This window comes from Lipotes vexillifer, unplaced genomic scaffold, assembly GCF_000442215.2.
Source record: "Lipotes vexillifer unplaced genomic scaffold, Lipotes_vexillifer_v1.1 scaffold164, whole genome shotgun sequence".
Lineage (NCBI taxonomy): Eukaryota > Metazoa > Chordata > Mammalia > Artiodactyla > Lipotidae > Lipotes > Lipotes vexillifer.
Window position 1 is genome coordinate 4,753,870 of NW_006789313.1, and position 15,604 is coordinate 4,769,473.

Here is a 15,604-nt window from a genome sequence, read left to right on the forward strand (position 1 = left end):
CTCTTTCTTATCTCCCTGCCACTTATGTAGTTTATAACTTCAAATACTGTGTTGCTAGACTTATACTCCTTCTGCAGAGACTGCCTTATTTATTATTTATTTATGGCTGCATTGGGTCTTCGTTGCTGTGCGTGGGCTTTCTCTAGTTGGGGTGAGCAGGGGCTACTCTTTGTTGTAGTGCACGGGGTTTTCATTGCTGTGGCTTCTCTTGTTGCAGAGCACGGGCTCTAGGCCCACAGGCTCAGTAGTTGTGGCACACGGGCTTAGTAGCTCCGCGGCATGTGGGATCTTCCCGGACCAGGGATGAACCCATGTCCCCTGCATTAGCAGGTGGATTCTTAACCACTGTGCCATCAGGGAAGTCCCTCACCTGTGTATCTCTAGTACTTAGCACATAGATTCTTCAATAAATATCTGCTGAATTGATAATACTTTTTCTACCTTTCATTTCGCTCACAGTGGGTAAAGGAGGAAGCCCCAGATATCCTGTGCCTCCAAGAGACCAAATGTTCTGAGAACAAACTACCAGCCGAACTTCAAGCACTCTCTGGACTATCCCACCAGTACTGGTCAGCTCCTTCAGACAAGGAAGGGTACAGTGGTGTGGGCCTACTCTCCCGCCAGTGCCCACTCAAAGTCTCCTATGGCATTGGTGAGACCCTGTTGATTCCTAAAGCCCAGCTCTTCCAAACCAGTTGCTGATATCCCACTCCAGCCCCAATTCTTGATCCCTTTATTCTTTGCTTTCCCTTAAACTTATTTTTGCTAATTGTTTCATCGTTTCTGTAGGTGAAGAGGAACATGATCAGGAAGGCAGAGTGATTGTGGCTGAATATGATGCATTTGTGCTGGTGACAGCCTATGTACCTAATGCAGGCCGAGGTCTGGTGCGCCTGGAGTACCGGCAGCGCTGGGATGAAGCCTTTCGCAAATTCCTGAAGGGTTTGGCTTCCCGCAAGCCCCTTGTGCTATGTGGGGACCTCAATGTGGCTCATGAAGAAATTGATCTTCGCAACCCAAAGGGAAACAAAAAGAATGCTGGCTTCACTCCAGAAGAGCGTCATGGACTTGGGGAATATCTTCGCAACCCAAAGGGAAACAAAAAGAATGCTGGCTTCACTCCAGAAGAGCGTCATGGCTTTGGGGAATTGCTGCAGGCTGTGCCACTGACTGACAGTTTCCGGCACCTCTACCCCAACACGGCCTATGCCTATACCTTTTGGACATACATGATGAATGCGCGATCCAAAAACGTTGGTTGGCGCCTTGATTATTTCTTATTGTCTCACTCTCTGTTGCCTGCTTTGTGTGACAGCAAGATCCGTTCCAAGGCTCTGGGCAGTGACCACTGTCCCATCACCCTATATCTAGCACTGTGACACCTCCCCCAGATCACTTTGAGCCTGGGAAATAAGCCCACTAAACTAGCTTTAAACTTCTTACTCCCAAGCTTTAAAAACTGCTCTCTAGAGAAATCTGCACTGTTATTTCCCTTCTAAACCATGAATCCTTTAACCAGGCTTCTAGAAACAGACTTAAGTTCTCCACGATTTCTGTGTGTGTGTGTTGGGGGATTCTTTTTTTTTTTACATTAAACAAAAGCTACTGATGATTTCCTTTGAACTGTCCATGTGAAAATAAAGAGTCATAGTTTCAACCTTGCTGTCTTTGTATTCTACCCCTTTGTGGGGCTACAAATTCCCCTCATCCTTTCATACACACAGATTTAACAACTGGAAAAGAGTAGAGTCATGACCTTATTTATTTACAAGCACAGGATGAGTCCCTAACTTCCCCCATGACAGAGCAACCCTACCCAGCCCAGTTAAATACTGCAACTGGGGGGTAAGGTTGAAAAGGAGGAATTATAGGAAATACAGGACTAGGGGACCATACCCCACATTAAATAGTTATATATACATCAGTTCCTGTGGTTCTGTACAGAGCAGCGGCTGACCCCACCCCCAGAGGACGTGGAATGGGGGAGAGGAGACTGAGGGTGCTGAGACCAGAGCCAGCCCCTGATGAAGTGCAATAGCAGCAGCAAGGTCCTAATGGTGCACAAGAGGGAGGGAGACCCCCAGGGCTACCCACCCCCACCCTGCCCTGGAATGTGTAAGGGACAGGAATGGCTCTCAGGGAGCATATAGGAAGGACAAGGCTAGAACCGTCTTTTAGGACCCAGGTTTAGGGGAAACTTTCCGCCTACTTCACCCTAAACACAGCAACCACTGGAGGAAAGCAGATGGCCAGCAGTGGTTTTACTTATTCCTCCAAACCTAGGTGAGGGCCTGGTTCCTTCCTACCTCTCTGCAGGGAAAAGGAAGGCAGCTGCTTGGCTCCCCTTATAGAAGCCCAGGGAGCCTTTTACCATCACTCCCTTTATAGTGTCACTGTCCCCACCTGGACGGGGCCAGGCAGTCTGTGGGTCATCGTGGGGCTCAGGAGAAGTTCTGGACAGGGTGGCTGACCTTCATACAGGCCCAATAGAGGGCCCGGCCCAAACACAGCACAGCCAACAGGATGACAAATGCCCAGGCTGCATAGATGCCTCCGTATCGTTGTGCATGCTTCCATGTGCCAAACTGATGAAGAAGAAAAAGGAAGATGAGGTTACTGTTGATCTCTCACCACTCTGTAGGGGCCCTAGTAACAGTAACATGGAACTCAAGCTTCAGTCTCTGTCCCCTATCCACATGCAGCCACCTTCAGGGACCTTTTAAAAGGCCCAGCTGTCTAGCTCCCTCCACTAGGCAGGAACATACTCAAACAATCCCAGACATCTGTCAGTTTTTCTTCATGTCTGACAATTGAGCCAGGTTTCCTAATAGCAACTCAATCTAAGCCACTGCTCCATTGTTCTATCCTCTGCATAAAGAAGATAGCTGTTTTCTACTCTGATAGTAACAGTGAAGACCGTTTATCAGTCTCCTTCAACTTCAGTTCATCTACACGTTAAAACAAGACAAACAAAAACACTGTTTCTTTCACTTCTTTTTAGGATAGCCATTTCCCCAATTTTAGCCTACAGAGACGAGGCTGCAGAATGAAAGGGGTTGGATCAAGGTTACTCACAGCAAGCCCGGTGGCAGTGACTGCCAAGAGTAAGCCAAGCAAGAAGCAGCAGATACATCTCTTTCGTGGATATCGGCGCCCAATAGATGACCTGTGGGCAGGCAAACAAAAATGGATACTTACAATGGCCCTGTAGCTTTTACTCTATTCACTACCCAGCTCAACGATGCCGCTCTCTAATCACTCACACTTTCCTGCAGTGAGGGCAACGGGCCAAGGTTCGGTCTGTGAACTCTGTCCACTACGGAGAAAGGAAAAGAGAAACCAATAAATAGTAGAAGCAGGGTCATCTTCAATGAGAGCCCTGGGGCAGTGGAGGCTGGGAAATGGGTCCTCATAAAACAGACCTTTTCAGGATTCATTATCATAACTCAGAAATATATTCAGGACTACTTGTCCGCTGCCCACCCCCCGCCCCCCGGGGCCTCCCAATACCTCTCCTCACCAGAAAAGTATTCTTGCAATGTCCACAGATGACCCTGACACCCACAGGTTGTGGTTCTGGACTCAGAGGTCCCGGATGCACAGGCCCCAGGTTGATGATTCTTTTGCTGTACAGAAGAAAAAGACTATGTTTTTAAAGTTTTCAATCCTAATGATCCCTACATTATTCCTTCTTTACATCCCCCACTCCCTGGCTCTCTAAGTCCCTCTACTTCTCTGTACATTTAAGATACTCTGCCTCCCCAGCCCTACCCCAGAGAATCCTTGAGGAAGAGCATTGCTTAAACTTCAGGCCTCTAATTTCCCTTTTACCTCAGGATAATTCACCCAGTCTCTGAGACTCTCCATCTTCCTAAAGGACACCACTTTTCTCCCAATCTTTTTATTGAGAGATGAGAAAGATGGCTATAATATTCTAGAGGCACAACAGTCCTTAGCTTTTTCTCCTTCTAAATAAACACCTGTCTCTCTCACCTTTACATTCTCGATAAACATTCACCCTTTTTTGGCTTTCCAATTTTCCCCACTAATGCCCTTCCCCAAATTATCCCCCTCACCAGTATGGCCGAGGACAGGCGATCCGCTGGGAAGTCACTTTGCAGATAAGGAGACAGTTGCAGGGGCATCGAACATATTTTTTCCCTGGGGGTGCATTCTTGATTGGCTAGAGAATAATGGGGACATCGGTAAGCAAACCTCTAATCCCAATCCCTTCCAATTCCTCCAAAAACCTTCGGAGGAGAGATCAGAGAGATAAAATCTTAGCCAGGACAGAGAAAAGAAAGGCATATAACATGAGATTTGCAAATGAAAACTAAGCGTAAGTATCCAAGATAGGTATGAAGGTGAGGGATGGTAAATATTAGCTTTGGTGAGTGGCTTCTGGGGAAATGGCTGTGTGAGACTCCTGGAACTGAAACCTGGGTTTCATCAAGAGCACTTGGCTAACGCCTAAAGGTCCGGGTCTAGAGTCAAGGGATCAGAAAGAGGATCTAGGAAACAGGGCCCATTTCACAGATTTGTATAACTCACAGTGGCTTCATTGCAGACGCCACATTTGACTACATGCTGATGCATCTTGCCTTCCACGTTGATGAGAGACTGGCAGACTCTGCAGGTGATCATGGGAGCACTCCCACTGTCCGGGCTGGTCAGGGGTGAATAGGGGGGTGGGTCCTCCCCAGGTAACACGGCTGGGTGTCCCTCGGGGAACGGGGGAAATGCTGGAGAGGAAGGTAAAAAGAAGGGCTGGCATCAGTTGCTGACACCCCCACTGAAGCTACACGGAGTAAGGCAACTCTTGCTGGTCCTCAAGCCTTCTGACAAGCTCAGCGGGATGTTATGATCAGTGCTTCGATCAGATTCCTCAGAACCCCCTTCCGCTCCGAAGCTCCGGTCGCGATTGCGGAGGGAAGGAAGCCGCCCCCGGTCACAGGTGCAACAGCTCCGCACCTGGCGCTTGGGCCCCGCCCCCGCCCTCGGTCCCGCCCCCTGCTCCTCTCAGAGTACCCCCGGGAACACCTCGGACCCGCCCCGTCTTACCCTGGGGCGGGGCATGTTTACCGGCTCCGTACGGTGGTGCGGAGGGGGTCAGGCCTCCCCCGGGCCCAGCCCCACTCCCGCCCGGCCCCACTAATCCGTTGCCGCCGGCGCCACCGTCGATGGGCTCAGAGAGCAGCGGGGATCGCTCTCCATCTGCCGCCATGGCCTCCACCGCCGCCTCCCGCTTTGGCCAAGGATCCGGCTCTTCGCCGCTGCCGTAGCCGCAGCCACCGCCGCCGCTACCGGGTCCCCAGGGCGCCTGCGCGCCGCGCGGCCAGCTCGCCCGCAACCAGTGGCCTGCCCCGCCCCGTTTCGCCCACAGCACTTGATAGGCTATCCCTGCCCCCGTCGTGCTATTATTCGCGGAGACAAACCAATTTCTGGTCCTGTGAAGGCAGCTCCTATTTTCCATTGGGGAGCGTGGCGCCATCGTCAACTGTCACATGACTTTCAGGACGCCGCTGGGCCTGCAAAAACTGCACGTGACGAGAAGTTCTTCGAGCTATTGGAAGCGTGGCCCATCGCGCTACCTCCAGACCAGGAGGTGGGGCAGGGCTGCTTCAGCTCACTGGTGTTTCAGGCAGCCGCCGGTCCTCTGTCGGTCGCCCAGAGCGGGCGCATAGTCATTGCTCCTCATTAGTCCAAAACCATCACTAAAAGATTTTTCTACTCTTTGAGGTTATAATTGGCCTCTCATTGGCTGGAGGCTTCCCTTCCCTGGCCCTGCGATCCTTGGGGCGCAACTTTATTGGCCCGAACTTAGAGCCAGAACCTGGGGGCGTGGCTCAGTGAGATGCAGTGAAAGCGTGAAGGAGTTTGGGCTGTTCTAAGCACCGGGAGTAGGAACGGTAGGCAATAGTTAGCTACTCTACTCGAAGGAATACCTGTAAAAAGTGAGAGTGAAGATGTGCCAGAAGGAAATGGATTAAAACGGTAAGATTTTCACCCCAGGCTTTCTCACCGAAGTCACTTCTGGAACAGGACACAAGACCGGCTTCTCCAGGAAGCTGCCTTGCAGATCCCACCCTCCCACCATCCCTGGTTAAATTATGAAAGCATCTTTGTATGAGTCTGACTCTATCGCTGCAAGGATGTCTCATCATTTTACTCAATTTTTTGACCCCCAATTATAAACATATATGTATGATAAGAGTTTTTTGACTGAGTTACCAATCAAGTTCAAAGAGATTTTAGTCACCTTATATGGCATAACAGTCTTTAGACTTGTCTCTGCTTTGCCCCCAGCCAGGAGACTGCTAATGGAAGTTATTCTGACAAGTATTGGAAAAGATCTTAAGCAGCTCAAACATTTAAACGTGCAGCCGGGACTTCCCAGGTGGCGCAGTGGTTAAGAATCCGCCTACCAATGCAGGGAACATGGGTTCAAGCCCTGGTCAGGGAAGATTCCCAACTGCCGCGGAGCAACTAAGCCCTTATGCCGCAACTACCGAGCCCACGTGCCACAACTACTGAAGCCTGTGTGCCTAGAGCCCGTGCTTCGTAACAAGAAAAGCCACCGCAGTGGGAAGCCTGCACACCACAACAAGAAATAGCCTTTGCTCGCCGCGACGAGAGAAAGCCTGCGTGCAACAACGAAGACCCAAGGCAGCCTAAAATAAATAAAAATTTTTTAATTAAAAAAAACAAAAAAAAACAAAACATGAACATACTCCAAGTTACAAAAATCCCCAATATCCTCCTCCCCCAGCTAATATGAATGACTGCTACTTCTTTACGTATTAGAGCTTAGCCTCTATCTGGTCTTCTCTCCTTCTAGACAAAATGTATTAGATACCCAATCATAGAATTACTCGACTTCCTGACAGCATTCAATCCAGAGCAAAATCCCATTTCCTTAAACCCTTTCAAAATCTCTTAACACAAGCCCATTTCTATAATAAGTTCTTTCTAGCACCCTGTTACTGACAACACCTCAGTTTTTCATGGCTTGTGCTTTCCCCTCACTGCACCAAGTAATAACCAAATAAAAAAAAAAAAAAAAGTCCAGAAAAGTCGAGGTCTTCTGACTTATGGTTCTTTTTTTTTGGCTGCATTGTGCAGCATGTGGGATCTTAGTTCCCCAACCAGGGATTGAACCTGTGCTCCCTGCATTGGGAGCGTGGAGTCTTAACCACTGGACCACCAGGGAAGTCCCTGACTTATGATTTAATGCTTTTGCACTCACATCATCTACTAGGCATATCGAAAAGGGCAGAATTGCAGAGGTGGCAGAATGCATGGTATCTGGGATGGAGGCCTTTTGATGCTCAATACCTGGCACACAGAAGTTGCTTGATAAATGACTATTAAACTAATTAATTAATTACCTTAAGCCCTATCTTGAGGGAAATTTGTGTACCGAGCAATACTGTCAGCTGTAGTCCCAAGCAGGGTGGATATTCAGCTGGGACACTCCAGTGTAGCTGGTATCAGTTTATGGCTGGCATTTGTTCTGATTGGTTGGCTCCTGTACTATACAGGTAAATAACTTCAATGTTACCCCTGGTACCAGGTATCTTACTTATGAGATGGGGGCTTCTCACATAGACTGAGAAAAATCAGGCTATGGAGGTATATTTGTTTGCTAGGACTGCCATAATAAAATATCACAGACTGGGTGGCTTAAACAATAGAAATTTATTTTCTCACAGTTCTGGAGCCTTGAAGCCCAAGATCAAGGTGTCAGCAGGCCTCTGCCTTTCGTTTGCAGATAGCCACCTTCTCCACTGTGTCCTCACAGGGCCTTTTCCCTCTGAGCACACATCCCTGCTGTCTCTTCCTCTTCTTATAAGGAATTAGGGCCCCTTGTGACCTCATTTAACCTAATTACCTCTTTAAAGGCCCTATCTCCAAACATAGTCACTTTGGGGTTAAGGGATTAGGGCTTCAACATACGAGTTTTGAGATAGTCCCTAAGAGTCCATAACAGGAGGATGTAAAGAAAGACACTGCAAAGATTTGGAAGGTTTTTTTCTTCAGGCTTCTAACCAAGTGGTAACTGTCACACTGTGTAGATGGCAGAGAATGGGGCTGGAGACATCTGCTGGGCTTCTGCCACCCAGGGTCCCAATTTGATTTCTCTTTCCACTTAACCTATTTCTTCTTTACCCTTTCCTGAAGTGGTAGTTTGCCACCTGTGTGAAACCAACACAGTCCCTTACTCCATTTCCAGGACAAAGAATGTTTTTGGTAATGTGCAGACAGAGTGAATTAACCAAGATGAGGTGTAGTATGGGCAGTTGGATGGAGTGGGGTAGGGTGTGGTCTAGTTTTAAGGGGTTATTTCTCTTTATCACTCTACACCTTTGTTCCCTTCTGTTTTATGACCTTTCCATGCCCCAGTGTTTTGCCCCTTCCTTTAGGGTGTAGTCAGCTTCTCTATCTGGGGGTTGATCTCTTAGGTCAGTCTGTTTATCTTCACTCTGTTCCTGCACTGAATGAGGCACAAATAGGGATCTCACACAGAGAAGAGAAATGAAAGTGATCCTTTTACAGAGGGGCGGGTGGGGGGGCAGGAGGAACTAAACTAAAATAACATTTTAGTTTCAGGAATTGGAGAAAATGGAAGGTCAAAAATTCTTGGTGATGGTGGGGTAGGTATTTAAATAGGAGAGCAACTATCTTGTGGTCTAGAGAGAATGAGAAATTTCAGTTGAGAGGGCAGGAATAAAATAGGTTTCCTGCCTAAAAAGTCCTGAGAGGCTGAGCCTCCTTCTATAAAAGTTGCCATTGGGAGTCACTATCTCGAGATATCTTCCCACTCCATAAGCCAATACTTAGTGACTTAGAAACTACCACTTCCATTCTTCAGTTTCCTTGATATTGAGCATGGAAGATGGGTGTGTTACTGCATGTGTGCCTGGACATGGGAGTGCCTCCTCAGAACTTCAAAGAGGGGTGAGAAGAAGATAGAAAAAGGGTAATAAGGCAGTAATGAGCTATAATCACCCTAAAGTTGGTAATTGTTTGGTTCCTGACTACAGGAACCCTACAGGTACAGAATAAAACATAGTTCCAGCTTTGTAAAATGTGGAGACTGGGGCGCAGTGACTAGAAAAGGTAAGAATAGTGTTGTGCACTATTCTTTCTGTAATGATTGAAATGTTTCTATGCTTTGCAATGTGGTAGCCACTAGTCACATGTAGCTTTTGAGCAGTTTAAATGTGGTTAGTATAACTAAGAACCGAATTTTTATTTTTTATTTTATCTTTTAATTTTATTAAATTGAAATAGCCATATTTGGCTAGTGGCTTCTGTTTTAAACAATGCAGGATTAGAGTTGCCGTTGATGGGCTGGGCGTACCTCTAGTTTTTGTTCTGATCCAATTCATGGTTAGGTGGGTCTAGAGAAATAAAAAAGAAAAAGAGACAAAGGGGAAAAATAATAATAGTCAATATTTACTGTGTACTTACTATAATTCCAGGCACTTATCTAAACATTTAACTGGCATTTTATATAATCCTTGCAACAAGAGTAAGTACTATTATTATCACCATTTTACAGATGAGAATACTGAGGCATAATGAGATTTTCTTTTTTACTTGCTTTGGATCACAAGCTGGTAGGTAAGGGGTGGAGATGGAATTCATTCACAGGTAGTTTGATTAGAGTCCACTCATTTACACTACACAGATTCAGGAATGAGGTGGCAAGGAGTGCCTGGGGCCATAGTTCCCAAACTCTGTGCCAAGGGGCAAATTCACAGGAGTACTGGGGGATATTTAAATTTTTTTAAGGGAAACACAGCAACATTTGACATCTCTTGTATACTATGAGAACTGCTAGCTCAAGGTAGTTCACAATTTGAACATTAGATTGTGCTACATTGGGACTTCCCTGGTGGCGCAGGGGACACGGGTTGGAGCCCTGCTCTGGGAAGACCCCACATGCTGCGGAGCAGCAAAGCCTGTGCGCCACAACTACTGAGCCCACGTGCCACAACCACTGAAGCCGAAGCACCTAGAGCCCGTGCTCCACAACGAGAGAAGCCACCGCAATGAGAAGCCCACACACCTCAAGGAAGAGTAGCCCCAGCTCACTGCAACTAGAGAAAGCCCACACGCAGTAACGAAGACCCAATGCAGCCAAAAATAAATAAATAAATTTATAAAAAATTTTTAAAAATTTGCTACATTCCTTTGATGACAAAATATCTTTGCAAAGCTGGCTTTTAGGAGGTCGTCTGATAAAAAAAGTAAGTACTGTGTGGAAATCAGCCCGGAACAGGAAATGAGGGTAGTAGTGCTGGACTCCAAGGCTTGAGAAGTTGGGCAGTGCCCAACAGGCACACACATTCCATCAGTAACTATTTGTGCTTATTTAAGAAAAAAACAAAAAATATTTTTTCTTTCAACTTGTCTGTATTATTTTTTTCAAATGGTTACTAAGCTGTTAGGCACCAGCTACCTAAAAAGCAAAACTCTTAGGTATTTCGTTTGACCTAGGGGTGCTGTGAAAAATTTTCTGAGTTCCTAAGTGCCCTATAAACTAAGAAACTGGGAACCTCTGGACTAGGGTATTGCAAAGAGATCAAAATGGACTATGGATGCTTGGCTTGAGATGGCTTAAAGAGAAATAATAGACATTTCATATATATGATCATTAAGTATTTGCTGCATGCCAGCGTTCACAGTGCCCCAGATACACAGACACACATATACAGACACACACAGAACGCCTAAATCTGTACCTTTAAAGGTAAAAATCCTGTGAGGAAAGCAATGAGAGATGCAAACAAACCAAGGTTAGCGGTAGGATGGGACCCAAGGGCTTGATGCAATCTGGAACCTGGGCCCTTCTGTTGGATAGACCACTAAGATGTGTCCTGAGGAGGCCTGCTAGGCCTCATAGGGTAACTCATAGGGCCATTGGTGAATCCGAGATTAAAAAGATTGGGGGTCCAAATGATTGTTCAGAAGCTTGGTTGCTGACCTTGAATTCAGAATAAAGTATATTGTGTGGTTCTGAAGGTTATGTGACCCTGGCCAAGGTGCAATCTGGTAAACTGTCCTTGCCTGTCATATAGCAGTACATTTCTTTGGTGCCCAGAATGTTTCTATATTCTGTATGTTCCTCCCTGCATGACGTAGGAGAAACAGTACAGAAGATTGAGCCTTGTCCCTCAGTTTTCCTTTTGTAGATATATTGAAGATCATCTACGCTTACTTTAGACAGAGTCCATTAAAATTAATTAAGGGAATTCCCTGGTGGTCCAGTGGTTAGGACTTAGTGGTTTCACTGCCGAGGGTCAGGGAACTAGGATCCCACAAGCCTCCCCGCAAGGCCAAAAAAAAAAAAAAAATTAATTGATTAAGTTTGTGCTTTCTTAGATGTAATTATGTTACACTCTTGTTTTCTGTGTAAACTTGATTGGATTTGAGGTGTTTAAAAAGAAACTTTCAGGGCTTCCCTGGTGGCGCAGTGGTTGAGAGTCCGCCTGCCGATGCAGGGGACATGCGTTTTGTGCCCCGGTCCGGGAAAATCCCACATGCCGCGGAGCGGCTGGGCCTGTGAGCCATGGCCGCTGAGCCTGCGCGTCTGGAGCCTGTGCTCCGCGGCGGGAGAGACCACAGCAGTGAGAGGCCCGCGTACCGCAAAAGAAAAACTTTCAGCAATCAAATATTGATACATATTACCCTTGGGCTGATTTTTACTTATGACTGAACTTACCCATCATTCAAAATCATGCTTTCAGTGTCTCAATTGTACAAAGTCACATTACTGAGGTGAAACTTTACTTTTAGATCACCCTATTGTTACCTTTGCTAAAATTACTGGATGAATAAGGATAATAATAATAATCCAATAATAACAGTAGAATAAACCGTTCATTTGGCACTGTGCTCAGTTCTTTATATATGTTATTTTTGTGTTTACATATATTGTCATTACTCTTGTGTCCCTAACACTAGAACAGTTCTGGTACATAGTTGATGCTCAATAAGTATTTGTTACATGAATGAGATAGAAACGGGGCTGGGAAACAGTGGTTTGGGTCATGGTGTTGGCTAACACAGCAAGCAGGAAAGGTTAGAGCTCAGGAGGGTGGAAATAGGTGGAGGATTCCAATAGCTAAGCAAGGACAATTTGTGATTTGATGTGAATTTGGTTAAAATTATAAAAGTGGAGGCAGAAAATAGCTAAATTCTTACAAAGACATTATGCTGCGTAGTTCTGTTACAGGAATTTTCATTTTGGGGAAGAATCCTTCTGTAATTATCTGAATTCCTTGGATCGAGTATAGTGTAAATCAAGGGTCTGTCTGCATTTCCCCATCCCATCCCCACCCTATCCCTATCCTTTGTCTGTGTCAAGGATCCAGGAATTGTGTGTGTGTGTGTTTTCCAATAAAACTTTATTATAGGTTACAATTCTTTGTAATACTACTGTTTCTTATTTATATAACAATTTTTTTAGATATCCATAATAATGAGTAAAGAATGTATGGAAGTAAGTATTCTATGAATAACTTATAATTTGGGGAATACTGGGGAAATTCCTGGAAATTCCTATTTCTCATTCCCAAATCCCAAAGCTTAATACCTATAGGGAATTTGGAAACACCTGGAGAAGGGGATTTGCTGCATCCTCCTGCGAGGATCCTGGGATTCTTACCCGCAGAAATTTGTCTTCTCATCTGGGCCTGGATTTAGACCCCTTATATGTTCTCCCATATCCTGTAACCTCCAGAGCAGCATTATTGCTAGAGTCGATCCTTTTTCCTCTGCCCAGGAAGCAACTCAGACACAGGCTCACTTAATTTTATTCTGGGTTTGCACCACGTAAGGTTTAAATTTTTCTCTTTTCAAATCTCTCATGATTTGCTGTAGACACAGCAAGAAATGGGGTTTCAGGTAGATGGTTCAGGGGCTCTCCTCCCGACTCCTACCTTCTTCCCTCATAGGCTTCCGTGCCGGAAACTCCGGACCTGCAGTTAGAAATGGGTGCAGAGGCGAAATGCTGGATGCTCCTACCCCTCCCCCGCGGTGGGTAGGGTGAGGATCGAGAAAGGTACTGCAGCTGGGAAGAACTCAGATTAGGTTTACACCCTAGCCTCCAGCGATTGAGTCGGGGCGTGTCACCATGGAGACGGGGCCAGCCGCGTACTCGCCTGCCATTGGCTGGGACTCCTGAGCTGGGGATATAAGCCAGCGCGGTGCAAACAATGCGCTGTGTGGATCGTACCCGGTGACTGGCGGTAGCTCAGCTCAGTGGAGTAGGTCTGAGCGGAGAAGGGCAAACTGATCGAGAGGGCGTCGGCGGGACCATGGACGACGGGTGAGGCGGGTACCAGGCCCAGGGAACCCCGTAGGCCCCTGGGGAGGGGAAATGGCTGTCATCGAGAACTGGAAACCCAGCACTCTGGGCCCCGAGGGGGCCAGGAGAGGCAACGAGTGCCCCGGGGATGCAGAGAGGCCTGGCTCGGAGCCCAGTATCAGGGGCAAGGCGGCAGAGCAGTGGGGCGGCCAGCGCTGGCAGGGGCGCGCGCGGGAATCGAGCAGGGGTGGCGCCACCAGAGCAGGAAGGGGACAGGTTAGTAGACCGTAGACTACTCGCCAAAGAAGCCGGTGTGTGTGCGTGCACGCGTGCACGCACGCGTTGCGATGTGAGTGTAGAGGGAGCGTACTCCCCCACCCACATACAGGGAAGAGATCTTTTCAACCCACGTGCTCGTCACAGATTCCCATTCTAGAGTCTAGGTAAAGCCGCGAGGTACTTTTGGCGCCCACATCTAGAGTTCCTCCTTCAGAGGAGAGATTGCTCACGTCCCTCGACAACGCCTCTCTTTCCTCCAAGGTGGAGGTTCAATTAAGTTGGGGATGTCGTCTCCAAGGAGAGAAGGAAATTCTTATTCACTGAACTGAGCAACAGATCCTGCCTACTCTCCCCACTTCACATTTGAAAACCCTTATTTCGGCTTTGGTCCTTGAAATCCCAGCCCAAGTCTCCAGCAGTAGGGATCAAAGTGGCTCTTGGGTGCCCTCTCTTCTTGGGAGACTGCTGGCCAGTGAGGAAGTCCTGTAAGCTGTGGCTAGATGTGCTGGGTGGCCAGGGCTTCACACATATTTCATTTCCCTGGCACCTCTTGGGGATGCTATTTGATTAACTTTTACCATCTCACTGCTTCTCTCTTCATCATTCTATGACCCCGGTTCTATTGACCCGACCCGGTCCCTTACCCAGCTACTTTCCTGAGGGTAGCCTGGTGTATTGTAAAGGCAGCACTTTTGAAGAAAGAGGTTTCCTCTGGAGGCTTGGTTAGTTGTGTTCAGCTCTGTCACACCTCAGTCGTCGTTTCCTCCCCTGCCCCGTCCCTTCTTATTTTTTCCAGATAGGTATGAGAGAATTGGACTGGAATTGTGAGAAAAATTCCCAGTTGATTCTTGGGGATGTCTGGGTTCTGCCTAAGCGTATGCCTTTAGGTCTCTGAAGGGCAAAGGTCCTTGGACCTTGATGAAGAGAAGGAAAGATGGGAGAAGGCAGGGAGGAAACACGGGCAGGGGGGGAAGTTGTAAAAGAGGTTCTGGTGCTGTGGACCTGAACCATGATTTATGGAGTCAAAAGTCTTTGGAGCTTGTTAGTAAATTTTTAATTCATTTTCAAACTGAGCCTATAAGATAAGTGAGGCCGATTACATTCCCTTGCTTTACATTAGAGGAAAGAATTTGAAGCACAAGTTACTTGCCTAAAAAAGACAAAATTGGGACTAGAATCCCTGTTGAGTTCTGCTTCCTCAAGACCAGAATTCTGAAACCTGGTTTTTGAATCAGAATTACCTGAGGCACTTTTGTAAGAAATAGCGATTCTGGGGCCTCTCCCCATTCTGTAGGGGTGGGCTCCAGAGTCTATTTTTCACAAGCAGCTGCTGAGAAACTTTTGCAGTCAGTTCTGCTCCAGCTGTTGACAACCAAAATTGTGGCATGGGTTTGCTTTTTTGTGCAGTAGCTTGTCTAGCTCCTTGGCCAACTTCTCTGTCCCCTGTCACCTTGGTACCTCAGTCAGCCTTTCTACACTGAAGGTCATTAGTTTATGATACCCTTGGGGTGGAAGTGAAACTCACCTTGGTTTTCCTTTTTTTCCTAGATTCAAGTATGAAGATTATCAGAACACTGCAAAATGGCTTTTGTCTCACACCAAACACCGACCTCAAGTGGCGGTGATCTGTGGTTCTGGGTTAGGAGGTCTGAGTGACAGATTAACTCAGGCCCAGATCTTTGACTACAGTGAAATACCGAACTTTCCCAAAAGTACAGGTGCTGGCAAGGGGGAGGAGGGATAGGACTGAAGGATATTGATGGGATTCTGATGGGAGGGCAATGCTTCTCCACCCTGGCTATCCTCTATAGCATTTGACTAGAGACAACTGTTGTAACAGGGAAAAACCCACCAAGAATCAGAATGACTTTAGAAGGAAATTCCCCCAGTAGAAATGTTTTAGTAGGGCATGTTTATGTCATTGTTACTGTATGATGACATATTTCCTGTGCTTTAATGACTCAGCTCCCTAAAGCTCTACAACACTTCCCCTGCACACTCTTTCTC

General features: G+C 46.9%; 3 protein-coding genes across 7 annotated transcripts in view; 2 read left to right on the top strand and 1 right to left on the bottom strand.

Moving 5' to 3' along the window:
- APEX1 (apurinic/apyrimidinic endodeoxyribonuclease 1) overlaps positions 1–1,657 on the top strand; it is a 3,788-nt gene extending 2,131 nt beyond the window's left edge. For 2 of the 3 annotated variants that reach the window (XM_007462545.1, XM_007462546.1), the window contains exons 4-6: positions 460–652; positions 790–1,059; positions 1,126–1,657. In XM_007462545.1, coding sequence (XP_007462607.1) covers positions 460–652; positions 790–1,059; positions 1,126–1,379 — 717 coding nt within the window. In that variant the 3' untranslated portion in view covers positions 1,380–1,657. The remainder of the gene's footprint in view (positions 1–459; positions 653–789; positions 1,060–1,125) is intronic. The other variant, XM_007462547.1, reaches the window with a different exon arrangement.
- An 82-nt stretch (positions 1,658–1,739) lies between these two features.
- Positions 1,740–5,476, bottom strand: PIP4P1 (phosphatidylinositol-4,5-bisphosphate 4-phosphatase 1). Of its 2 annotated transcripts, none has more exons than XM_007462549.1 (7): positions 5,083–5,476; positions 4,552–4,742; positions 4,077–4,183; positions 3,521–3,626; positions 3,264–3,316; positions 3,076–3,166; positions 1,740–2,585 (listed from the first exon to the last, which is right to left on the bottom strand). In XM_007462549.1, the coding sequence occupies exons 1-7, from the start codon at positions 5,471–5,473 to the stop codon at positions 2,442–2,444; spliced, it is 1,083 nt and encodes a 360-aa protein (XP_007462611.1). In that variant the 5' UTR covers positions 5,474–5,476; the 3' UTR covers positions 1,740–2,441. The 2 variants fall into 2 exon arrangements, with proteins under 2 accessions (XP_007462611.1, XP_007462610.1); XM_007462548.1 differs by having other exon boundaries at positions 5,062–5,476.
- Positions 5,477–8,889: 3,413 nt separating this feature from the next.
- The window catches only part of PNP (purine nucleoside phosphorylase), a 10,997-nt gene continuing 4,282 nt past the window's right edge, over positions 8,890–15,604 (top strand). Inside the window, exons 1-2 of one of the 2 annotated variants that reach the window (XM_007462551.1) lie at positions 8,890–8,900; positions 15,146–15,315. In XM_007462551.1, coding sequence (XP_007462613.1) covers positions 8,890–8,900; positions 15,146–15,315 — 181 coding nt within the window. Of the gene's footprint in view, positions 8,901–13,244; positions 13,340–15,145; positions 15,316–15,604 lie in introns of those variants that run through there. The other variant, XM_007462550.1, reaches the window with a different exon arrangement.

Coding starts and splice junctions, on each gene's coding strand:
- PIP4P1 (XM_007462548.1), bottom strand. CDS start 5,473: ATGGAAAATAGGAGCTGCCTTCACAGGACCAGAAATTGGTTTGTCTCC. Junction 3,627..4,076: donor GCCTGTCCTCGGCCATACTG/GTGAGGGGGATA, acceptor TCTTCTGTACAG/CAAAAGAATCATCAACCTGG. Junction 3,317..3,520: donor ATTGCAAGAATACTTTTCTG/GTGAGGAGAGGT, acceptor CTTTCTCCGTAG/TGGACAGAGTTCACAGACCG.